The 25,620-nt window shown below is 43.7% G+C and overlaps 1 protein-coding gene and 5 non-coding genes across 6 annotated transcripts; all 6 read left to right on the top strand.

Annotated features, from left to right (window-relative positions):
- Window positions 1–20,315: 20,315 nt before the first annotated feature.
- gnl3 (guanine nucleotide binding protein-like 3 (nucleolar)) lies at window positions 20,316–25,579 on the top strand. The gene is made up of 15 exons (XM_024427041.2): window positions 20,316–20,451; window positions 20,665–20,723; window positions 21,045–21,185; window positions 21,310–21,426; window positions 21,506–21,598; window positions 21,767–21,902; window positions 22,009–22,112; window positions 22,280–22,430; window positions 22,825–22,912; window positions 23,184–23,361; window positions 23,702–23,844; window positions 24,040–24,176; window positions 24,269–24,411; window positions 24,652–24,727; window positions 25,001–25,579. Exons 1-15 carry the CDS (start codon window positions 20,439–20,441, stop codon window positions 25,102–25,104), a joined length of 1,683 nt encoding a protein of 560 aa, XP_024282809.1. The 5' UTR covers window positions 20,316–20,438; the 3' UTR covers window positions 25,105–25,579.
- Window positions 22,529–22,603, top strand: LOC112255549. The gene has a single exon (XR_002954277.1). It is a non-coding gene; the product is annotated as a small nucleolar RNA SNORD19 (small nucleolar RNA).
- On the top strand, window positions 22,986–23,061 carry LOC112255569. Its single transcript, XR_002954295.1, has one exon. It is a non-coding gene; the product is annotated as a small nucleolar RNA SNORD69 (small nucleolar RNA).
- On the top strand, window positions 23,897–23,971 carry LOC112255552. The gene has a single exon (XR_002954279.1). It is a non-coding gene; the product is annotated as a small nucleolar RNA SNORD19 (small nucleolar RNA).
- Window positions 24,465–24,538, top strand: LOC112255553. Its single transcript, XR_002954280.1, has one exon. It is a non-coding gene; the product is annotated as a small nucleolar RNA SNORD19 (small nucleolar RNA).
- Window positions 24,796–24,871, top strand: LOC112255551. Its single transcript, XR_002954278.1, has one exon. It is a non-coding gene; the product is annotated as a small nucleolar RNA SNORD19 (small nucleolar RNA).
- Window positions 25,580–25,620: the final 41 nt, after the last annotated feature.

Raw genomic sequence — 25,620 nt, 5'->3', positions numbered from 1 at the left:
CAAAATGGTAAGGCCCCAGGACCAGACGGGTTTTGTAGTGAGTTCTATAAAGAGTTCCATGGCCTGATCCTTGGGCCATTGCGTGATATGTTTAACCACTCATTTACAAATGACCAGCTCCCTCAAACGCTGAGAGAAGCCAACATATCACTTATTCTCAAAAAGGGAAAATGTCCAGTCTTGTTCCTCGTACAGACCAATTTCCCTTCTGAATGTGGATAGAAAATTGCTTTCTAAAATTCTTGCCACAAGATTACAGGACTCACTGCCACTAATTGTGAAAGGAGACCAAACTGGCTTCATTAAGGCCCATAAGTCATGCAACAATGTCAGGCGGCTTCTTCATGTAATTCAAACCTACCAACAAAGTGCTATGGATGGTCTTGTGCTCTCACTAGATGCTGAGAAAGCATTTGATCGTGTGGAGTGGTCTTACCTATTCTTTGCTCTAAATAAATTTGGTCTAGGGGACAACTTTATAAAATCGGTGAACGTTTTATATGATGTTCCTCAGGCTGCTGTCCTTACTAGTGGGCTAAGGTCAAATAGCTTATCTATATACAGAGGTACCAGACAGGGCTGTCTTTTGTCCCCTCTCCTATTTGCACTCGTTATGGAACCACTGGCCGAGGCCATCAGGGTAACGCCTGCTATACAGGGGGCTGCTCATTGGTGAGGTTCACCATAAAATAAGCTTGTATGCTGATGATGTCCTGATATTCATCTCTAGTCCCAAGACTTCAATGACATCTCTTATTAATATTATTGAATTATTCAGCGAATTCTCAGGCTACAAGATTAAATTAACTAAATCAGAGGCTATGCCACTTGGTACCCTTCGCTCTGTACCTAATTATTCTCCCCCCTTCCCTTTTAAATGGTCTTCCTCAGGTTTTATGTATCTGGGTATATTTGTAACTCCTAAATTCCAGCAAATGTACAAAGCCAATTTTGCTCACATGTTTGATACAATAAGACAGGATCTGGAGCGCTGGAACTCTCTCCCAATTTCCTGGTTGGGTAGAATATCCCTCTTGAAAATGAACATTTAACCTAGACTACTTTACCCAATCCAAATGATCCCAGTATTACTCTCCAATAAGGTAATAAAGGATGTAAATGGATGGCTAAGTACCTTTATATGGAGTAAACACAAGCCAAGACTTAAGATGGCAATATTGCAGCTGCCAAGTTCTATGGGTGGCTTGGATCTGCCCAATATCAGGTTCTGTCAGTGGTGTGCCCACCTATGTTATATTTATGACTGGATCCCAAATGATGACTCCTCTATTTGGTTAGACATTGAGACTTCTCTTTCAAAATACCCCTTACAGGATCTTTTATTTTTCAGAAGTTCCAAGTCTGTAGAAGATCACTGCAATAATCCTATTACACTTAACACACTCAAAGTATGGAGGTCAGTTCAACGGTTCCTGGGAAGGTTCAAACTAACCTCTGCGCTGACGCTGATTGTATTTATCACCATTAGTCATTTAGGTCAACATTGGATCATTCAGAGATCCTCACTGAACTTCTGGAGAGAGTTTGCTGCACTGAAAGTAAAGGGGCTGAATAATTTTGCACGCCCAATTTTTCAGTTTTTGATTTGTTAAAAAAGTTTGAAATATCCAATAAATGTCGTTCCACTTCATGATTGTGTCCCACTTGTTGTTGATTCTTCACAAAAAAATAGTTTCATATCTTTATGTTTGAAGCCTGAAATGTGGCAAAAGGTCGCAAAGTTCAAGGGGGCCGAATACTTTCGCAAGGCACTGTATATGTAATCGTACTAGAGCAATCCAATTAAGAATAATACACAGATGGCATATATCCCCAAATCGCAGACATGCTTTTAGCCCCACTTCCTCTTCTCCTCAGTGTCTTAAATGCAAAACTGATACAGGCACCCTAACACATTGTTTATGGTCATGTACCAAAATACAAAGATACCTTTCTGGTGTTCTGCAAGAAATTGAAAATATCCTAGGGGTTGATCTAGAATTGGACCCAGTTGTTACTGTTGGGTCTCTCTAGTAGGCATGTTACTTCTGTGGGTAAGAGGAGGCTTTACAACATCCTTACCTTCGCAGCGAGGAAAAACATCCTTTTACAGTAGATTAGTGATAAGGTTCCTTCTATTAAAGATTGGCATAAGATACTATTTGAATGGGTGCCTCTGGAATATCTGACATGTACATTGCATTATAAAACAGATCAGTTCCACAAAGTATGGGAACCTTATCTAAATTACCTAGAACCTGAGGTATCAGCTATTATTCTGCAAGGATTCTTTTAGAATGGTGGTGATCTATGTATTTCAGAATTACACTGTACGTTCTGTGTGTGGAACCTAACTTCTTGTTTTAAACTGAACTTTTTTGTTTAATTTCTGTTTGTAAGTTTGTTTAAAATGTATGTATTGAGAGATGCAATGATGGGGATGGGGTGAGAGAAGCGCCGAGCAGGAAGAGGAAAATGGTGTACGTACAGTATGTATATGTGCGTATGTATGTGTGTGTTTGTATGTATGTATGTATGTACAGTGGGGAGAACAAGTTTTTGATACACTGCTGATTTTGCAGGTTTTCCTACTTACAAAGCATGTAGAGGTCTGTAATTTTTATCATAGGTACACTTCAACTGTGAGAGACAGAATCTAAAACAAAAATCCAGAAAATCACAATGTATGATTTTTAAGTAATTCATTTGCATTTTATTGCATGACATAAGTATTTGATACATCAGAAAAGCAGAACTTTATATTTGGTACAGAACCCTTTGTTTGCAATTACAGAGATCATACGTTTCCTGTAGTTCTTGACCAGGTTTGCACACACTGCAGCAGGGATTTTGGCCTACTCCTCCATACAGACCTTCTCCAGATCCTTCAGGTTTCGGGGATGTCGCTGGGCAATACGAACTTTCAGCTCCCTCCAAAGATTTTCTATTGGGTTCAGGTCTGGAGACTGGCTAGGCCACTCCAGGACCTTGAGATGCTTCTTACGGAGCCACTCCTTAGTTGCCCTGGCTGTGTGTTTCGGGTCGTTGTCATGCTGGAAGACCCAGTCACGACCCATCTTCAATGCTCTTACTGAGGGAAGGAGGTTGTTGGCCAAGATCTCGCGATACATGGCCCCATCCATCCTCCCCTCAATACGGTGCAGTCGTCCTGTCCCCTTTGTAGAAAAGCATCCCCAAAGAATGATGTTTCCACCTCCATGCTTCACGGTTGGGATGATGTTCTTGGGGTTGTACTCATCCTTCTACTTCCTCCAAACACGGCGAGTGGAGTTTAGACCAAAAAGCTCTATTTTTGTCTCATCAGACCACATGACCTTCTCCCATTCCTCCTCTGGATCATCCAGATGGTCATTGGCAAACTTCAGACGGGCCTGGACATGCGCTGGCTTGAGCAGGGGGACCATGCGTGCGCTGCACGATTTTAATCCATGACAAAGAGTAGTGTGTTACTAATGGCTTTCTTTGAGACTGTGGTCCCAGCTCTCTTCAGGTCATTGACCAGGTCCTGCCGTGTAGTTCTGGGCTGATCCCTCACCTTCCTCATGATCATTGATGCCCCACGAGGTGAGATCTTGCATGGAGCCCCAGATTGAGGGTGATTGACCGTCATCTTGAACTTCTTCCATTTTCGAATAATTGCGCCAACAGTTGTTGCCTTCTCACCAAGCTGCTTGCCTATTGTCCTATAGCCCATCCCAGCCTTGTGCAGGTCTACAATTTTATCCCTGATGTCCTTACACAGCTCTCTGGTCTTGGCCATTGTGGAGAGGTTGGAGTCTGTTTGAGTGTGTGGACAGGTGTATTTTATACAGGTAACAAGTTCAAACAGGTACAGTTAATACAGGTGCAGTTACACTAACAGCTCTGTGAGAGCCGGAATTCTTACTGGTTGGTAGGTGATCAAATAGGTGATCAAATACTTATATTTGCAATAAAATGCAAATTAATTACTTAAAAATCATACAATGTTATTTTCTGGATTTTTGTTTTAGATTCCGTCTCTCACAGTTGAAGTGTACCTATGATAAAAAATGACAGTGTATCAAATGTATCAAATACTTGTTCGCCCCACTGTATGTATGTATATATATACAGTGGGGCAAAAAAGTATTTAGTCAGCCACCAATTGTGCAAGTTCTCCCACTTAAAAAGATGAGAGAGGCCTGTAATTTACATCATAGGTACACTTCATCTATGACAGACAAAATGAGAAAAAACATCCAGAAAATCCCATTGTAGGATTTTTTATGAATTTATTTGCGACAGGAAATATGAATTATGTGGATTGAATTATTGGACATTGTCAGAGTCTATCTAGAGGATAGCGAAGGAGTCATGCGCAGGACAAAGGTAAGAGTAAAACCACTGTATTTACTCCATCCGAGAACAGAACAAAAATATAAAACAAATACAAAACAGGATACGAACTCCAACACAAGAAAGACAATCACGCACAAAACAGAAAGGGAAACCAGAGGGTTAAATAAGGAACATAATCATGAGATGGGAACCAGGTGTGTAAAACAGACAAAACAAAAGGAAAAATGAAACATGGATCAGTGGCAGCTAGAACCGCCGAACAGCGCCCGAACAAGGAGAGGGAACAACTTCGGTGGAAGTCGTGACAGACATTTTTGTAGTGGTTGATACATTTTTCTTTAGGGCAAATCAAGTCTGACATTTTTTGTGTTTTTTTAACCCCGTTTTTGTGGTATCCAATTGTTTTTAGTAGCTACTATCTTGTCTTACCTTACGGGCTCGGGAGAGACGAAGGTTGAAAGTCATGCGTCCTCCGATACACAAGCCGCACTTCTTCTTAACACAGCGCGCATCCAACCCGGAAGCCAGCCGCACGATGAGACAAGGTTATCCCTACCGGCCAACCCGGACGACGCTAGGCCAATTGTGCGTCACCCAACGGACTTCCCGGTCACGGCCGGTTACGACAGAGCCTGGGCGCGAACCCAGAGTCTCTGGTGGCACAGCTGATGCTGCAGTACAGCACCCTTAACCTCTGCGCCACCCGGGAGGCCCAAGTCTGACATTTTTAAGCGGAAATTACAAACTTTAGAAGTCTTTTTAAAACTCAAATACACTACAAGTTTGCATTTCCTGCAATGGAAAATTCAACAGGAAAATTCTCAGTGACAAAAGAGTGATTTAAGATCCTATATTTGTACTATTCTAACTGTCAACAGTAAATAGGGACCCAGACTGAGTTCCTAACTATATACAGTACCACTCACACATTGATTTGATTGATTGATGCAGCACTCCATCACTCTCCTTCTTAGTCAAATAGCCCTTACCCAGCCTGGTGGTGTGTTTGGTCATTGTCCTGTCGAAAAACAAATGATAGTCCCACTAAGCGCAAACCAGATGGGATGGAGTATCGCTGCAGAATGCTGTGGTAGCCATGCTGGTTAAGTGTGCCTTGAATTCTAAATAAATCACAGACATTGTCACCAGCAATGCACACCCACACAATCACATCTCCTCCATGCTTCACGGTGGGAACCACACATGCAGAGATAATCCGTTCACCTACTCTGTCTCACAAAGACGCAGTGGTTGGAACCATAAATCTCAAATTTGGACGCATCAGACCAAAGGACAAATTTCCACCGGTCTAATGTCCATTGCTCGTGTTTCTTGGCCCAAACAATATTCTTCTTCTTATTGGTGTCCTTTAGTAGTAGTTTCTTTGCAGAAATTCAACCATGATGGCCTGATTCATGTAGTCTCCCCTGAACAGTTGATGTTGGGATGTGTCTCTTACTTGAACTTTGTGACGCATTTATTTGGGCTGCAATCTGAGGCTGGTAACTCTAATGAATTTATCTTCTGCAGCAGAGGTAATTCTGTGTCTTCCTTTCCTCATGAGAGTCAGTTTCATAACGGAGCTTGATGGTTTTGCCGTATTGATTGACCTTCATGTCTTATAGTAATGACAGACTGTTGATCCTCTTTGCTTATTTGAGCTGTTCTTGCCATAATATGGACTTGGTCTTTTACCAAATAGGGCTATCTTCTGTATACCGCCCCTACATTGTCATAGCACAACTGATTGGCTCAAATGCATTAAGAAGGAAAGAAATTCCACAATTGTATTTTTAACAAGGCCCACCGGTTAATTGAAATGCATTCCAGGTGACCAAGCTGGTTGAGAGAATACAAATAATGTGCAAAGCTGTCAAGACAAAGAGTGGCTACTTTGAAGAATCTCACATAAAATATATCTCAATTTGTTTAAAACTTTGTTTTAGTTACTAAATGATTCATATATATTATTTCATAGTTTTGATGTCTTCACTATTATCCTACAATGTATAAAATAGTACAAATAAAGAAAACCCTGGAATTAATAGGTGTGTCCAAATTTTTGACTGGTACTGTAAGTATATAAAAAGTTGAGCTCCGGACCTCTGTGTCCTCATATGTACTGTAGTTACGACCCAGGTCATGTTGCAGCAGTGTGTAGGCCACCGTGCTTCTACACCTGCATTGCTTGCTGCTTGGGGTTTTAGGCTGGGTTTCTGTACAGCACTTTGTGACATCAGCTGATGTAAGAAGGGCTTTATAAATACATTTGATTGCAATTTGATTGATTTGTTGACTAGTGTAAGCGTAAAAGCATTGGTTTCATGCATGTTAACATTAGAAGCCTCCTCCCTAAGTTTGTTTAATTCACTGCTTTAGCACACTCCACCAACCTGGATGTCCTAGCCGTGTCTGAATCCTGGCTTAGGAAGGCCAACAAAAATCCTGAAATTTCCAACCCTAACTATAACATTTTCTGACAAGATAGAACTGCCAAAGGGGGTGCTGGTGCAATCTACTGCAGAGATAGCCTACAGAGTTCTTTCATACTATCCAGGTCTGTGCCCAAACAATTTGAGTTTCTTCTTTAAAATCCACCTTTCCAGAAACAAGTCTCTCACCATTGCTGCTTGCTATAGACCCCCTTCAGCCCCCAGCTGTGCCCTGGACACCATATGTGAATTGATCGCCCCCCATCTATCTTCAGAGTTCATACTGTTAGGTGACAAACAGGGACTTGCTTAACACCCCGGCCGACCTACAATCTAAGCTTGATGCCCTCAATCTCACACAAATTATCAAATCCGTACAACCCAAAATCCTAACCATGGGCACCCTCTTAGATATCATCCTGACCAACTTGCCCTCTAAATACACCTCTGCTGTCTTCAACCAGGATCTCTGCGATCACTGCCTCATTCCCTGCGTGCGTAAAGGGTCCGCGGGCAAACAACCACCCCCCATCACTGTCAAACTCTCCCTAAATCACTTCAGAGATTTTTTTTACCCCCTTTTTCTCCCCAATTTCATGGTATTCAATTGTTAAAAGTTGCTGTCTTGTCTCATCGCTGCAACTCCCGTATGGACTTGTGAGAGGCGAAGGTCGAGAGCCATGTGTACTCCGAAACACAACCCAACCAAGCTGCACTGCTTCTTAACACAGCCCACATCCAACCCGGATGCCAGCCGCACCAATGTGTCGGAGGAAACACCGTACACCTAGCAACCTGGTCAGCGTGCACTGCGCCCGGCCCGCCACAGGAGTCACTAGTGCGCGATGAGACAAGGATATCCCTGCTGGCCAAATATTCCCTAACCCGGACGACGCTAGGCCAATTGTGCGCCGCCCTATGGGCCTCCCGGTCGCGGCCGGCTGCGACAGAACCAGAGTCTCTGGTGGCACAGCTAGCGATGCAGTGCCTTAGACCACTACGCCACCAGGGAGGCCTGCAAGCAGGCCTTTCTAATCGACCTGGCCTGGGTATCCTGGAAGGATATTGACCTCATCCCATCAGTAGAGGATGCCTGGTTGCTCTTCAAAAGTGCTCTCCTCTCCATCTTAAATAAGCATGCCCCGTTCAAAAAATGTACAACTAAGAACAGATATAGCCCTTGGTTCACCCCAGACTTGACTGCCCTTGACCAGCACAAGAACATCCAAGAACATCCTTTGTCACCAAAGCCCCATATACTACCCAGCACTGCAACCTCTATGCTCTCGTCCTCTATGGCTGGCCCTCACTACATATCAGTCGCCAAACCAACTGGCTCCAGGACATCTATAAGTCTATGCTAGGTAAAGCCCCGCCTTATCTCAGCTCACTGGTCACCATAGCAACACCCTCCCCCCGTAGCACGCTCTCCAGCAGGTATATTGCACTGGTCATCCCCAAAGCCAACACTTCATTTGGCCGCCTTTCCTTCCAGTTCTCTGCTTCCAATGATTGTAACGAATTGCAAAAACATCTGAAGCAGGAGTCTTATATCTCCTTCTCTAACTTAAAGTGTCAGTTGTCAGAGCAGTTTACCATCACTGTACCTGTGCACAGCCAATCTGTAAATAGCACACCCGACTACCTCATCCCCATATTATTACTTACCCTCTTGCTCTTTTTCACCCCAGTATCTCTACTTATACATCATCATCTGCACATATATCACTCAATATTAATGCTAAATTGTAATTATTTTCGCCTCTATGGCCTATTTATTGCCTACCTCCCTACTCGTCTACATTTGCACACACTGTACATAGATCTTTCAATGTTTATTTTCTTTGGTGTTATGGCTATGTTTGTTTGTGTAACTCTGTATTGTTTTTGTCACACTGCTATGCTTTATCTTGCTTGGCCAGGTCACAGTTGTAAATGAGAACTTGTTCCCAACTGGCCTACCTGGTTAAATAAAGTTGAAATAAATAAATAAATCAAATAAATAAATAATATTATAAGGTGGAGCACATTGATAAGCTTAAGTAAATTAATGTAAAGATCATAATATTCTACAGACCGTACTGATCTAGCACTATAGTCTAAATACACAGCAGCACTTTCTACTCCACCCACTCCATTCAATGCAATACACTATAGGCCTATAAATTACATATTGGTTTATAGAGAACAAACTATTATAGGTGCCGAAGTAAAAGTGGGGTTGGGATTACTCAGTAGGGTGTGCAGAATCTATATATGGTGTTATTTCATGGAGGACTGAGATATAAATACCCAGCAACACATATTATTGGTCCCAATGCAATACACTGTAGACCTACACATTTCATATTGGCTTATATAGAAAAAAGTACTCCATGTGCCGATGTAAAAGTGGGTCAATTGACACACCGGTGTGTCACTCTAAGTAACATAACACAAAAATTCCCATAAAAATCTGTCAATTTAAACTAGATATATCAAGTCGCATCCACCGCTTCCACCTATGGTGGTCTACCGCATCTGCGGTGGAAGGTGGCTGAGCTACAGCGGTGTTTGTCACACCATGAGACACCCCGAAAATCGGTCTTCTCACAAAAACGTCTATTTGCTCTACGACACCCACAAGTGTCACTGGACTCGTCTGAAGTCAATAACGCTGAAGTGCCAATTTCTGTTAATAGCGTCGGAACCGTTTGGGATTTGCCACTGTGGAAATGGGAGATAATCTCTGTTTTGCTCTACAACCCCAACAAGTGTCACGGGACTCGTCTGAAGGTGGTATATATATATATATATATGTAAACATTCATATACATAGTTCATATATTATACAGCGCCAAGCCAAACCGCCTGACACAAGTCATCTTACGTACCCCTGCTAAAACAGGAACTAGTTCACACAGCCAGCAATAAAACTACCCCCCTAAAACTACCCCCTCAGCTCTGTTGTCTCACGACCCCAGGAAACAAAGACATTCCATCGCAAGAACACATACACCCAGCCATAAAACTGCCCCCTCTCTGTTGTCCTGCCTCACGATCCCCTGACACACAAATATCTCCTTGCATAAACACACACATCTCAACCCCCCCTCTACTGGTCGGGTGCTCAGAACAGAAGACTCTGCTTTGCACCAATGGGGCTCCTGCTCTGGGTAGAGCAGGTCCGCCTCCAACCCTTCAGGACCATCCAGAAGGCGACAAGACTCTACCTACTTTATTCTATGTATAAAAATGATTGTAACCTTTGTATAAGCTCTCTTTTTCACCTGACTCCTTACCGAGTTAAATGAACTAGATCCGTGCACGTAAAACTGCAGGACAAGATATCTTTGACTCATTAAAACTGTCTTTTGTTACAACTGAAATCCACTCTGTCTAGCGTCCGTGATTTGGTCTCAACTCTCCAGTATTTGAACACCAACAAACTTGGTAGCAGAGGATGGTTTTTCCTAAATTCGATCTATGATAAATTGGTGTGAGAGGCGAGACAAATCATCCGGTTCGAATCAGACGGAAGAGTGACCGAACCAGGAGAAAATCAGCCATTCATCTTGCCTCAAGAAATCTGATGAGAGCGCTCTACTAATAAGGTAAGCAAAGCCTGTTAAATCGAAATCTGCATATTGTATCTTAGCCTAAACCAAATTTTGATCAGAAAGTACTGGGCGTGAGTATGAATCGTTCCCAAATTATTTTTACATAAGAACCTAAGGCATTGATCAAAGATATCTTGTTTTGCTTGTTTTTATATTTTTATTAATTGGCCTATACTGACTTATTTTAATAGGAATGTGTGAATTGTGATTGACCAATGTGTTAAAATTCCTTCGGGACCCTATTTGTTCTGAAATCTGCATGGAAAACTGTCCTAATTATAAATATATTAGGTTGTGTATAGAGGTGACGTTAAATAGAGGCTGTGTTTTAACATGTAAAGGACACAATTATGGATGTTGGAATTTCAATGTGAATTTCGTATGAATGAATGTAGTATTGACAAAACATATGAACCAGAGTTGACGTTCCATGATTTTGAGACTGGGGAAATTAAATTGAGAGAAACGTTTGAGATACGTAACTGGGCTACTTTAGTAGCCAAATCGCAGTGCAACCTTGATTGACAGCCGCTGGCCTCGAACACTGATTTTCGCTTTTTTCATTGCTGTTGATATTGCCTAAAGTTTAAAATTGTTCTGACAATTGTTATAGAATCGCTTGAATTTACTGATATAAGTTCATAAAGGAAGTCACTGAATTATTTACAGAAAGTATTTAAATGATTCGCTAAATTTTTTTATATTTTTAATTCTTCTATTTTTCTATTTCCTAACGTACTAGAATTATTCTGACAGTTGTTATAGAATCGCTTGAATTTACTGATATAGGTTCATAAAGGCAGTTACTGAATTATTTACAGAAAGTATTTAAATAATTCGCATCTATCTATATTTCCTACAGAGCTAGAATTACTCTGACGATTGTTATAGAACCGCATATATTCACTGATATATTGTTCCAAAAGGAAATCGCAGAATCATTTCTAGAAAATACTTAAATAAATCACTGAACAAATTCTAATTACTGCCGGAGAGGCACACACGTAACTGCCGCTACATTACTAATCTGACCAAGGGTGGGGGCGCATGGGAGAACTTTGAGCTAGCGCTACAGTACATCCCAGGTCTCGAACAGAGACGGGCTGAGTATACAAAGATAGAAATAAGCTACACAAAGGACTGACTAAAACCTAGATAAACGCATTATACACATTATCAGACGAATTAGATAAAAATGTCTGCAGCCACCACGCCCAAACTCGGATACAATGAATATTTAGATCAGAGTATAATTCATGGAGCGGGAGGTAAAGAACAGTATGAGAAAGTGGAGAAAGTGTGGAAAGGATTACGGCTAAAATGGACACAAGCAGGTTACTTTAGTGGGGGACCCCCTACAGGGGGGAATCTCCAAGATATGCAGAGAGAGCTACAGGAAGACGTAGGGAAAGCAACGGCAAGTGAGACAGAGAGGAACAAAGCTCATTGGTTCAAGAAGGAAGGGACTAGAGAGAGAAAGCGGGCAGAAGCAGAATTGAATGTAGGAACATGGGCTATAGAAGTGTGTAGGAGGATGCAGCCCAAAAACAAACCAGATATGATGTGCGTGGCTTCTGCGTCAACGGGGGATGTTAAAGCTCCGCCTGAGGACTTGCCCACGGCTCCCCCTGAGGCCGCTTCTCCCTCACTATATCCACAATTGACAAAGGAGGCAGTTCAGCCCCCGCCATACTCAAAGGGACAAAATCACCAGAGCCCGTCACACAACCCGTTCCTGCCCAGGACACCTCCCACAATACAGGCTCCAGTTCTGAGAGTAGACCAAGGGGAGTTAAAAGGGGAAATGACACTGGGGATAACGGGTGGCCATATTGTATGTGAACAGCTCGAAACCGGGACTCCAGGCGCAGGAGGTCTCCCCCAGGAACGGAGACCACAATGCTCCTCTGTGAACTCTCTCACCTCTGAAACCAGAGGACACCTACAAACAAGATTAGATTCAAACCACTTCTATCAGACGGATAGGGAGGCCTGTCATCAGAGCATGGATATCGAAAACGTAGAAGAAAATGACATGGTGCTCACTCCAGCTCCAAACGTGACTAGGATGCAGGAGCTGCTGCAATCATCAATAGATCGAGCTAAGGAACTCAGGGAGCTTATGGCTAACCAAGATAACAACAGAGAGGGAGCCTATCGTGTGGAAGGCATAATGAGAGGAACAGTAACCGAAGTCACTGAATCAATGGGGTCCGAAACACTCCGTCGGTCCTCCAGAATCGCTGATAGAAGAGAGCGAGAGCAGGAGATGGCAGGACAGTACCCCCTGCGACCGACACCTGGTGATGCACACACTTTGGAGTACCAGCCCTGAAAAATGACTGATTTAACAACCTTGATGGAACAGATGCCTAGCTTACATGGGGAGCTTCAGCATGGCTACTCCAACTGCAGACTCTTACATCAGGCCTGCAACTCTGCCTAGGAGACATGAAAGCACTACTAGCAAGAGCCACTGATCACGGAACCATGGAGGCCCTCATGACAGCAGCTGGCCTTGAATGGCGGGCCCCAACACTCCCCATAGACAACTTCCGTACTAGATTATGGGAAGTTCTACGGAGAGCATACCCTACAGAAAGAAACCATGCCACCTTATCCTCCTTTACAATCAACCCAGGTGAGCAACCTGCAGCATACCTGGACAGGGCTAAGACCACATGGAGATCGGTCCACGAAGAACCATTCGATCACACCGATACCACACTCAGCATGTGGAAGGAAATGGTGGTGAACGGGTGTCCTGGAGATGTTAAAACCAAACTCAGAGGAACAGTGGGGTTGATTGCACTTCCTCTGACCCAATTCAATACGCATGTGCACCACCATGTATCCCAACACAATAAGGAAAGAGGGGGAGCTGAGAGCCAGGTCCAGTCCCTCCAAGTTCAACTCTTGAAGCTTCAACTAAAAGTGGCACAGAAAGGTGAGAAACCTAAAAAACAAATGATTGCAGAAGAAACTCAAGACCAAGGGGAACAGCCAGATATCACTCAGATAATAGCACAGACTGTCTCTCAGATGATCCAACAGCAGGCAGCCTCACTCACTGCCACTAGGGGGGCCCAACCACCCCAATACCCTCCCCCACAGCAGTATATCATGCAACAACAACAGCCACAATGGGCTCAATGAGGTCCCTACACTGGACAACCCAGAGAGGGAAACTACCAGTGTTATAACTGCGGAATTCCCGGTCACTATGCCAGATATTGCACGAAACCACTCTCCTCGCACCAACTGCAATGGAGAGGAAGAGGACGTGGTGGACCACTAACAAGAGGGAGAGGAAGAGGAGGACCACCCCCTTTTCACTACAACCACCCAGGACCTCAGCAACAGCCAGCATACAACCACCCAGGATCTAGCCACATGTAGCAGGAGCAGCAAGATTACAACCAACCACAGTTTCAAGGTATGGCAGGGAACGCCATGCCCTGGCCATGAAGATCCCCACCACCCACGGCAGGGGAAGGGAGGCAACACTTTCAACTGCACCAACAATGATGTGCGAAGTTGAGGGTGTCCCCCATCAGTTCCTGGTAGATACAGGATGCACCTATTCTGCTATCAGGTCCCCTCAAATGCTGTCATCTGATTCCATATCGGTGGTAGGGGTTACGGGATCACCTGAGGCTCAGATCCGCACTATCCCTTTAACATTCTCCTGGGAAAACTCTCAGTTGAAACACCAGTTCCTGTACTGTCCAAAATGCCCGATCAACCTACTAGGACGAGACCTCTTATGCAAAATGGGGTGCACCATATATCTTACTGAAAGTGGAGTGGCAATATCCACCAACCCTCCCTCTTCAACACCTGATCGCCCAGTAAGAATCATGATGATGCCACTCCTGCCGACGCCCACGCTGTCTGAAAGCCAAGAAGTGTACTGGCTAAAGTGCCTACCCACAGGCCCTGCCACCCCTCACGTCCAGTTTAAGTTCAACCAACTGAAAACTCAAATTTACACCATGCACCCATATAAGACTCCCGAAGCTAATATCCATTGCACACTCAATGTAACAGAAACTGATGACTGCCCCTACACTGAAGACTGTGATGAGAACATGATGCACCTGACCCCAACTATCAGGTGTTGTACCATTGTGTGTGGCCCAGAGGGGGTGGCAGCACAGGTCATTCTTCAACCACACCTGAAAATTTGGTACATGCTGAGTGAAGAATCAGCTCCTCATGTCACGCTGGCTGTGGGAAATGGTTTTGAAGCACGAAGCCTAGGTCCCATGATCAGGCGGGCATCCAAGCTAACCTGGGAGCCCACTTCAACTCCAGGCATACACAAAGCCACCTCGGAAAATATGTGGAGATTCCTTGAACCAGACACCGAAGAAAAATGTGTCCCAGAACGTATACCCCTGCCAAGACACCATGGGAAACCATATACTGATCATCCCTCATCAAAAGCCCTAATCTCCACTATAGATGATAAGATCTGGACCACATCCCCTTTCGATGTGGGTCAGCTCCAGGTTGCCCCAGTCATCATCACCCTACTGAACCCAAATCAGACGCCTGTTTACCGAACACAATATCGGTTGAAACCTGAACAGACGATGGGAATTAAGCCAACCATAGATGGCCTCCTGGGAGCCGGTGCCCTCTATCCCACAGTCTCACCATGGAACACGCCCATCCTGCCCGTTCTGAAGGCTGATGGAGAAACATACCGGATGGTCCAAGACTTCCGAGCAGTAAATTACGTTACTGCACCCATCGACCTACCTGTCCCTGATCCGCACATCACACTGAGCAATCTCTCACCCAAGCATCAGTACTTCACTGTGGTGGACCTAGCTAATGCTTTTTTCAGCATTCCTTTGGATGAAGCATCTCAACCACTCTTTGCATTTACCTAGGAAGGTCACCAGCTTACTTATTCGGTTTTGCCACAGGGCTACAGATGCTCACCTGGAATTTTCAACCACATCCTGAAGATTCACCTGTCTGAACTGGAAATCCTAGAGGGAGTGATTCTGATTCAATACGTGGACGACCTCCTACTTGGAGCTCCGACATCTGATCTCTGCCTACAAATGACGAAAACTCTGCTAGACTTCCTAGCCACCAAGGGCTACAAGGTCAAACTGAGCAAAGTACAGACCTGTCGGAGAACAGTACTTTTCCTGGGGAGAGAAATCTCAGGGGATGGAGCGGGACTCTCCAAGTCCCACAGAGACTCCATTCTCCATCACTCAAGGCCTATCACTGTCTCTGGGATGTTGTCTTTCCTGGGCTTGACGGGTTACAGCCGGACGCATATCCCTGACTACACTGCCAGAACTGAACCACTGAGAGAAATAGTGCGTGATGCAGGACCCAGGAACCTCCATTCTCCCCTGGCCTGGACGGCTGAAGCCTCAACAGTTTTTGCACTCCTGAAAACTGATCTATCAGCAGCAGCAGCTCTGACTACACCTGACTACAAGAACAAGTTCCATTTGGATGTTTCTGAAAAGGAAGGATTCACCTCGTCCGTCCTATTCCAGAAACAAGAGGGGGAGAGAAGGGTATTGATGTACCACTCCTCCAAACTTGACCACATTGAGGTAGGACAGACAACATGCTCCAGATACGTTGCTGCAGTAGCAAAAGCTATTGAAAAAACAGCTCACCTCGTGATGTGTCATCCATTGGAGATCCACACCCATCATGGCGTCGCTGCGTATCTGATGAGTAAAGAATTCACGTTTAGTGCTGAAAGAAAAACTAAGATCCAGAACAAATGCACTCAGTCACATATCACGTTTGTGAACACAGAGAAAAATATGGCAGATGCAATCAACGCAGAAGGACTGCCCCACTCTTGTGCTGAAAGAGCGGCACAAGAATTAAAACTGAGACCAGACCTGAAGAATGAACCATTGACTAATCCCGACTACTGGCTGTACACTGATGGCTGCTGCTACAAAGGGGAAGAAGGAAACATAGCAGCCTATGCAGTGGTGCAGCAATTCCCAGACGGCTCACACGTCACCCTTGAATCGGCCATCATCCCTCAACCAGCATCGGCCCAATTAGCTGAAATCATCGGATTGACACAGGCCCTCATCAGAGCAAAAGGAAAGACTGTGAACGTTTACACAGACTCAGCTTATGCTCATGGAGCAGTCCACACTGATGGACCACAGTGGGTAAGAAGGAACTTCACTACAACAGGAAACCTCCCAATCAAACACAAGACACAGATGGAGAAACTAATAGCAGCAGTGTCACTACCGGCAAAGGTAGCCATCATGAAGTGCAAAGGACACCAGCAATTGAAAACCAGGATCAGTGCGGGAAATGATGCAGCCGATAAAGCAGCCAAGAAGGCTGGAGGTTACGCTCCCAAACAGATGGTACTACAACCACAGATATCACAAACAGAGCTTACCCAGCAAGACATAGTGGTCCTACAACACTCAGCAGGACCCTATGAACACTCAGTCTGGGCACAGAAAGGGGCGACCAAAGGACCAGATGAACTCTGGAGATGTCACGACGGCAGACTGGTAGCCCCAGCAAACCTTTGTCCAGAACTCATACGAGGGGCACATGGCCTCACACATGAAGGCAAATTGAGGACCTTTCAAAAGGTCTCGCACATCTGGTGGCACCCTCACATGAAAAATATGACTGACTTATTTTGTGACGAATGTAACATTTGTGGCAGCCACAACCCAAAGAAACCATATCAAACACCAATGGGCTCATACCCAGTACCTAATGCATGTTTTCAGGACATCAGCATAGATTACACCGATATGGGCGCTGATAATGTAACCAAAGGGAAACGCTGTCCCTTAGTCATGGTAGATAGGTTCTCCAAATGGGTAGAGGCAATACCAACAGCAAAAGAGGATGCCAAGTCAGTCATTAAGTGGCTACAAACAGAACTTATACCCAGGTATGGTATCCCACGACAAATCAGATCCGACAATGGGTCCCACTTCAATAACAAACACCTGAGACAGGTGGAAGAAAGATTTGGCATAACCCACAGATTTGGATCTGTGTACAGGCCCCAGTCTCAAGGTCTGGTAGAACGCGGGAATCAGACTCTGAGATCTAAGATAGCAAAAGTGTGTGCAGGTTCGAAGTTGACATGGGTTGAAGCCCTGCCCCTGGCGTTGATGGCCATGAGAGCCTCACCAGGAGCAGGCACCCATCTCTCTCCTCATGAGATAATGACTGGAAGAGTCATGCCTGGTCCACCAAGGGAGGGAGGTCATATGCCCGCTCTTGATGTACAACAAATTGTAATGTCTGATTATGTGAAAAAACTGACGGTTCTCTCTGCAGCACTCTCTACCCAGGTTCACAAGGTCCAGGAGGGGAGCTGCCTGGGGACACGCCACCACTGAAGGTAAAGGTTGGTGACTGGGTGAGGGTTAAAGTCCACAAGAGAAAGTGGCTGGAACCCAGGTGGACTGGACCGTACGAAGTGAAGGAGGTTACTTCACACTCAGTCCAGGTCAAAGGTAAATCAGGCGCACCTTGGCACCACCTTACACATTGCACCCCAGCCCCAACTCCTTCCAGAACACTGACTGAAGTCAGAGCTGATTTGAGCGGCCTAAATTCGATTCCAAATGAAGGCACTCCTTCCTCAGGTGATGCGGCATCAAACTCCGCCTCCGCTGAAAAGGGAACCTCGCCCAGTTAGAGGGATATTTCTCCCTCCCTGGGTGAGGCTGGGGATATCTGGCCCCTTGTTCGTGGTATTCCTACTGATCTTTGGGGTGTCCATGGGTACTTTCACATGGTTAATTGAACAACTATCTCACCCTGCCACATCACGTACACTTACCCCTACACATGTCCCTAACTCCGTTCCTGATATCACTCCCTCCAATCACTCCCGTCCCAAACGTAGCAATACACCTACAGACCCACCATGCACACCAGACAAGGTTGGAAGCACCACCTTATGTATACCCACGAATGCAACCACCAACATTGCACTATAGTTTTCACGTCTAGTAGACATGAAGAGGGGGATTTGTTATATATATATATATGTAAACATTCATATACATAGTTCATATATTATACAGCGCCAAGCCAAACCGCCTGACACAAGTCATCTTACGTACCCCTGCTAAAACAGGAACTAGCTCACACAGCCAGCAATAAAACTACCCCCCTAAAACTACCCCCTCAGCTCTGTTGTCTCATGACCCCAGGAAACAAAGACATTCCATCGCAAGAACACATACACCCAGCCATAAAACTGCCCCCTCTCTGTTGTCCTGCCTCACGATCCCCTGACACACAAATATCTCCTTGCATAAACACACACATCTCAACCCCCCCTCTACTGGTCGGGTGCTCAGAACAGAAGACTCTGCTTTGCACCAATGGGGCTCCTGCTCTGGGTAGAGCAGGTCCGCCTCCAACCCTTCAGGACCATCCTGAAGGCAACAAGACTCTACCTACTTTATTCTATGTATGAAAATGATTGTAACCTTTGTATAAGCTCGCTTTTTCACCTGACTCCTTACCGAGTTAAATGAACTAGATCCGTGCACGTAAAACTGCAGGACAAGATATCTTTGACTCATTAAAACTGTCTTTTGTTACAACTTGAAATCCACTCTGTCCAGCGTCCGTGATTTGGTCTCAACTCTCCAGTATTTGAACACCAACAAAGGTAACTCTCGATTGAAGGTTAAACTCTCCTCAATCAATCGGTTTTGTACCCAGGGAATTTTGTTGCTAGATTTAGCAACTTTTCAGACTACCCTGGCAACTTTTTTTTCAAACAGCACCTAGCAACAAATTTAGCTACTTTTAAAAATGTATTTGGAACTTTTAGCAACTTTTGAAAGGCTAAAATGGCTAACTCAAAGGCTAAAATCCACGCATTTTCCCTCTAAATGACACAAAAACATATATTTTTTTCTGTCAGTCACAACACACGTGCCTGGCTGCAAAAGTGCATTGTGAGTGACGTCAGCAGCAGGCGTTCAGCTCGTGCACAGGCAGCAGCAATTTCAGCAAATTGCAAATCATTGTTGGCTGACTGCAGCAGCAGTAGCACAGGTTCGACGAGCGAAACCCAATGAATATAGTTGGTAACGAATGTTTGATCTTGAACAGAACTTACAACATCAATCAACAAGTTTCAATCAAAATTGTAGAACCAGAAGTACAGAAAAGAGTGGGAGTCTGTACCTGAACAAATATTTTTTGCAGAGATGGCCAGTCAATTTGAGTAACGCTGTTGTATATTCTACGTAATGATGCAGTTTTACGTTATCACGCAATAACATCACAACGTAATTTAGCAACTTTTAGCAACATATCAACCTGCCACTAGCCACTTACTCTGAAAATTAGTTGGGAACACTGTTTGTACCTGAGCCTCATTTACATTCTCTGTTTGTACCCTTTTGTTTCATTTCACTTTGTTGTCACTACCAATATTATGTATACATGTGTCACAGTCCCCTTTAAGACATAATCCATTTTGCAATGGATGTAATTGATCTCTACATGATTATGAGTTGCATAGAATGGTAGTGGAGTCTACATCCTTTTTACAACACAATCAAAGTGATACCAAATTGCACAAATATCACATTATAGCATTGCACGTTTACTGTTATGGAGTAGGACGTGTTGGTATATAGAATTGGGTATATAGACCTCAGTCCCTCATGAAATAACACCATACATAGAGATTCTACAGACCCTACCCACTGGGCACAGACATCAATTCAATGTCTCTTTCACATTGGTTCAATGTAATTTCATTGAAAGGACGTGTAAACAACGTTGATTCAGCCAGTGTGTACCCAGTGGGATAGTGAATAATACCAACCCCACTTTTATTTTGGCACCTAGAATAGTTTATAAGCCTATATGTAATTGATATGCCTATACTGTATTAGTGTATTACGTGGGGTACTTTTATTTAGGAAATGCCGTGACCCGGAACTACTTTTTTTGTGTGCTGTTGACGAGACTCCGACAGCTAGCTCCTGGTTCCACGTGCAGCAGAATTTTGTAATCGCATTGTCAGACCTATAGCACTGCAATGAAGCGTCCAGGTAAGTGTAGCTGAAGTCTTTACATTTGGCTTGAACATTGTTTTTTTCTGTATTAATTACAATTAATGTAGTATTTGTTGTGGTTCAGTTGAATACATTTTCATTGCCAGTTAGACTGCCAATGCTTGCTATACAGTCATAACGTTAGCTCTCTAGCTAGCATTAGGTTGTTAGGAAGCCAACCCTGGCTAGAATTTCGTTAATGTTTTTCAGGGTTAAAGAAAGCAAGTAAACGCGTGTCTTGCTCCAAACGTTACAAAATACAGAAAAAGGTAAACATTGTGAATTGCACTCATTACTGTCACCACTCTCTTCAAGGCGACTCCTAGCTGATGTCATACATTGCTAACGTAAAAAAAATAGTTAACGATAGGTAGCCAACGTTAACTCAGTTGGAGATAGTGTCAAAATCAGATTGTATTGGTCGCATACAGATATTTAGATGTTATTGCGGGTGTAGCAAAAGCTTGTAAATTGCTTAGGAGATACATGGCAGCTTTGCCTCTGTCGGCGCCATCTTGTTGTATGACGTGCGTATATATGAAAGCGATTTTGTCTTGCTATGATTTCTAATCTAATTTGTTTGTTTTTAGGTCCGGGAACACAACAAAAAACTAAGAAAAGATGCAAAAAAGAAAGGAGTTGGCAAAAAAGTGAAAAAGGATATTGGAGTTCCCAACAAAGCACCATTCAAAGAGGATATTCTGAGGGAAGCAGAACAGAGGAGGTCAAAGGTGAGGCCATTAACTGTTTTTGGGATAACATCCAGGTACATGTGTGGGCTCATCAATTTCATATTTTAGGGGGCAAAATAATTAGATCTATGATTAATTTGTTTTTACCTTCTCTCTAACCCAGCTTGAAGAAGAAAAGGAGAAAAAGAAGCTTGCCAAGCAACAAGAACGGGCTCAGAAGAGGAAGAAGGAAAACTCTGCCAGCAGGGATGCAGACCCTAAAGCGAAGAAAGCTAGAAAGGTAAAGAAAATGGGTGTGTCAAAGATCATGCCCTCCGTGTAACTTAACACTATTTTAACTCCACTTTTTAACTCCATAGGAGTTACCGTCACAGGAGGTCCTTGTGAAACAGATGGTGGAACAATGTGACCCAAGGAATTCGAAGAAGCACCTTTGTTCAGAATTAAACAAGGTGAGATTATTACATCCACATGTCTGTTGGCATTAAGTCCCAGTTAAGGAAAGGATAGCCCTTGTCTGGCTGAGTTGCTCTGCAAGACAGAGGCTATCATGAAAACATGCCCTACCTGAGTGTCCCAGTGAATCAATATTCATTAGGCTACTCTCATATTTACTCCAGGTGATTGATGCCTCTGACATCATCGTTGAAATCCTAGATGCAAGAGATCCCCTTGGCTGCAGATGCCCACAGCTAGAGGAAGCTGTGCTGAAGGGGGAAGGAAACAAGAAGCTACTATTCCTGTTGAACAAAATAGGTAATAACCTTATGGGAGAACATTCTTTCATGTCAATTATATTTTAAGTTTAACTTCAAAAAGTAGTTAAACTTTAATACCGTAAATTACATTTTCCATCCTTCAGATCTTGTCCCTAAAGAGAATGTGGAGAAGTGGCTACAGTGTCTTCAGCTTGAGTTCCCTGCTGTGGCGTTCAAGGCATCCACACAACAACAGGACAAAACAGTGGTATGTAAATGCAGTACCAAATATTTGAATGGGATTAATTTCACTGACTACTTGGGGGGGTTCCATATTGATGACCAGCTTCAGTCACCTGTGCAGAATGTAGAATATGGGTCATTACTGTGTAGAATATTTATAATTAATGCATTTACATGTTTATTTTTAAACAGCAAGAGAAGAAGGCCAGGTTTGCAGCTCTTAACGGAGTAGTAGACCAGACCAAAGGAGTGGCCTGTTATGGCAGCAGCAGTCTTCTCCAGCTCCTGGGGGACTATGCAAATGCAACAGGGAGAGAGGGCTCACTAAAAGTGGGCTTAGTCGGTAAGTAAATTACTCCCCTAACCATTACTAAATCATGAACAGCATCTTTTCCCTTGATTAGTATGGCTCTCAAGTGGTGTTATTAAAGGGTGGTGGATGAGAAATGATGAGGATTTATGTGAACTATTGATGTCTGTGAAGACTAATAATCCAACTCTGATCTCATACATAGCAATCACAGTGCCCTGTTGGGTACCCTATGTCTGATCTCTTATTTGTGTTCTTTCAGTTTATTTGATCAATTATATCATGACTGCAAGTGCAAATTAGCACATTATGTCTGCTATATCAGGACCCCTTGACAATATGATTAATCTTTAAGGGTTTATCCTGCACAGTATAAATACCCGTTGTCTATGACTTCCACCTCTGATGCCCTCCTCTGTCCCCTCAGGGTTCCCAAATGTGGGGAAGAGCAGTCTGATCAACAGCCTGAAGGGGATGAGGGCCTGTAATGCAGGAGTCCAGAGAGGGATCACCAGGTGTGTGAAGCAGAACCATTTTAATAATTCATGATAGTGATGGGGTCCGTTTTATTCGCAGATGGTGAGGAGTTGTATGAAGCGTGATGAAGTTGAAGATCTCACAAAACCGTGGAGTCTATATTCAATCCAACACTGAGCTTCTTACACTTCATCTGGGTCTTGCCAATTAGGGCAGAACAGTCAAACACTTGGCTATGTCTGTTTTCCTCTATTTGCTCAATGCATGACTGTCATTTGAAGCTTCCCACCTAACACCTGACCCTTGCAGGTGCTTCCAAGACGTCCACATATCTAAGAATGTCAAAATGATTGACAGCCCTGGGATAGTGGCAGCCCAGTCTAACCCAAAAGCTGCCATGGCGCTGAGGAGTCTCCAGGTGGAGGATAAGCAGGAGACTGTTCTAGAGGCCGTCAGGACCCTGCTCAAACAGTGCAACAAGCAACAGGTGAGACGGCGGAGATCCCTGCTACTCACTTGGGCTCCCGAGTGGTGCAGCAGTCTAAGGGACTGCATCTCAGTGCTAGAGGTGTCACTACTGACCCTGGTTCAATCCCAGGCTGTATCCCAACCGGCTGTGATATGGGAGTCCCATAGGGCGGTGCACAATTGGCCCAGCATTGTTAGGGTTTGGCCTGGTGTAGACCGTCATTGTAAATAAGAATTTGTTCTTAATGGACTTGCCTAGTTAAATAAAACTGGTGTAAGGACATTTTACTGGCAAGTTTAAGATCAAGGCCTAGCTCTTCTGAGCATACTGATAGGTAATCATGGACTTTGTCTTTCAGGTAATGCTTCAGTACAATGTTCCAGACTTTAGAAACTCCCTGGAGTTTTTATCCTTTTTTGCCAAGAAGCGTGGATTTTTACAGAAGGGTGGTGTCCCCAACACAGAACTGGCTGCCTCTACCTTCCTCAATGATTGGACAGGGTTAGTGTTGTCATCGTAACAATTTGTTACCCATTTATATTCAGGCTAGCATGGGAAATGAGGATAATTAACGCAATTCTTGAATTTAAGTGAAGACTTCTAATCCAACTCTGATCCCACTGCTGAGCCAGGCGGAGTACCTTGCCTGGAAACTAGAATATTTATTTTATATACCAATAAATTATATATTTTCAGTGCAAAGCTGAGTTACCACTGCAAAGCCCCTGAGAAGCCAAGCCTTGCCCCATACCTCTCTGAAGACATTGTAAGAGAGATGCAGAAGGGGTGGGACTTGGACAAGTTGCGGAAAGGCAACGAGGAGACTCTAAGAAGTATGTTAATTCTATTAGAGAAAATACTAAATAGTTTCATTTTACAGTAATGAGTGTGTTGTGTGATTATGACTGACCCACTCTCCTCCCAGGTGTAAAGTTCCCAAACCAGGCCAGCAGCATTGTCCTCCTGTCTAAAGGCCCCACCGCCGGAGTGCTGAGTGACGTTGTTGAGGACATACCTGCTCCAGAGCCCACTGAGGAAGATATGGAGGGTAGCTGTGAAAACAAAGAGGTAGCTGAACATTTTTAGCCTGATGAATCAGATAAAAGTAGTCTGTGCTATCATGGAAATGAGGACAAAAACGCAAGTCTGATTTTAAAGTGAAGACTTCTAATCCAACTCTGATCCCCTGCTGAGCGAGTACCTCGCCTGTAATCAATAATCAAATGCATTTTTTGGTAAACACCTAAACCAAATATCTTTTCAGGGCAAAGCTGAGTTACTACTGCAATATCTTCCTCTTAATTTCAGGCTGGTGGGGTTAAAGAGGTGTCTGAGGAAGTGACTGCGGAAACAGATGAACCACAAATAAAGACACCAGTCACAAGTAAATCAATAAAAAAGAGAACCAGCTTCATTCCTGTTACATGCCTAGTTAATGTAGAGTTAGTCTGTGTGGAAATGAGGACAATAACGCAAGTCTGAATTTCAAGTGAAGACTTCTAATCCAACTCTGATCCACTGCTGAGCCAGACGGAGTACCTTGCCTGGAATCTATTATGAAATTAGATTTTTTGTATTTCAGGGCAACACTTAATTCTTGTTACATTCCCAAACAAGTGTTGTCAATGTCACTGAAGAAATTATTTATCTTTTGCAGACAAACAAGCAAAGGTGAGGTTACAGGTTCCTGTCCCAGTCAACATTGACCTCTCCTCAGTCCACACAGATGACACCTATGACTTCAACACAGATTTTAAATGAACATCTGTCCTTTGTTTCTCAAGTCTTTTCCTTGTCACATCTAAACTGTACTGGCACCATCTGTTCTGTAAACCTGTGTGACGGAAAATCTTATTTTAGTGGCTTAAATAATCCTTGGTTCTTGGTAAAGAGGAGAGGGTCATGTCACCTCCCCCTCATATAAGGACCATCTGGCAGAACATGTTCTATAGGTTAAGATGTTGCCGGAACCAACCCAATGAACTATGCAACGTGTCGGTAAACAGTATGAGTTCCTGACAGACTTGTACGATGATGCATCAAGTTTGTTAGAACCTCTCCAGTTAAATTATTTATCCCTGTGTAGAATTTCCATGAATTAGAATCAAGTGACTGTTTAAGGCCTCTGTGTGGATGTAACCTGTATAATGAGTTGGTAAATGGTTTGCCTTTTGAGTACAGGTCCATGTGAATTATTGTATATAGCCTCAAAACAAATAAATTGTTCCATAATTTCCCCAAGTGCTTTCATTCCAGTAATTGTTAAAATGGTGTTAA

This window comes from Oncorhynchus tshawytscha, linkage group LG07, assembly GCF_018296145.1.
Source record: "Oncorhynchus tshawytscha isolate Ot180627B linkage group LG07, Otsh_v2.0, whole genome shotgun sequence".
Taxonomy (NCBI): domain Eukaryota; kingdom Metazoa; phylum Chordata; class Actinopteri; order Salmoniformes; family Salmonidae; genus Oncorhynchus; species Oncorhynchus tshawytscha.
This window is presented reverse-complemented; position numbering and strand designations above follow the sequence as displayed.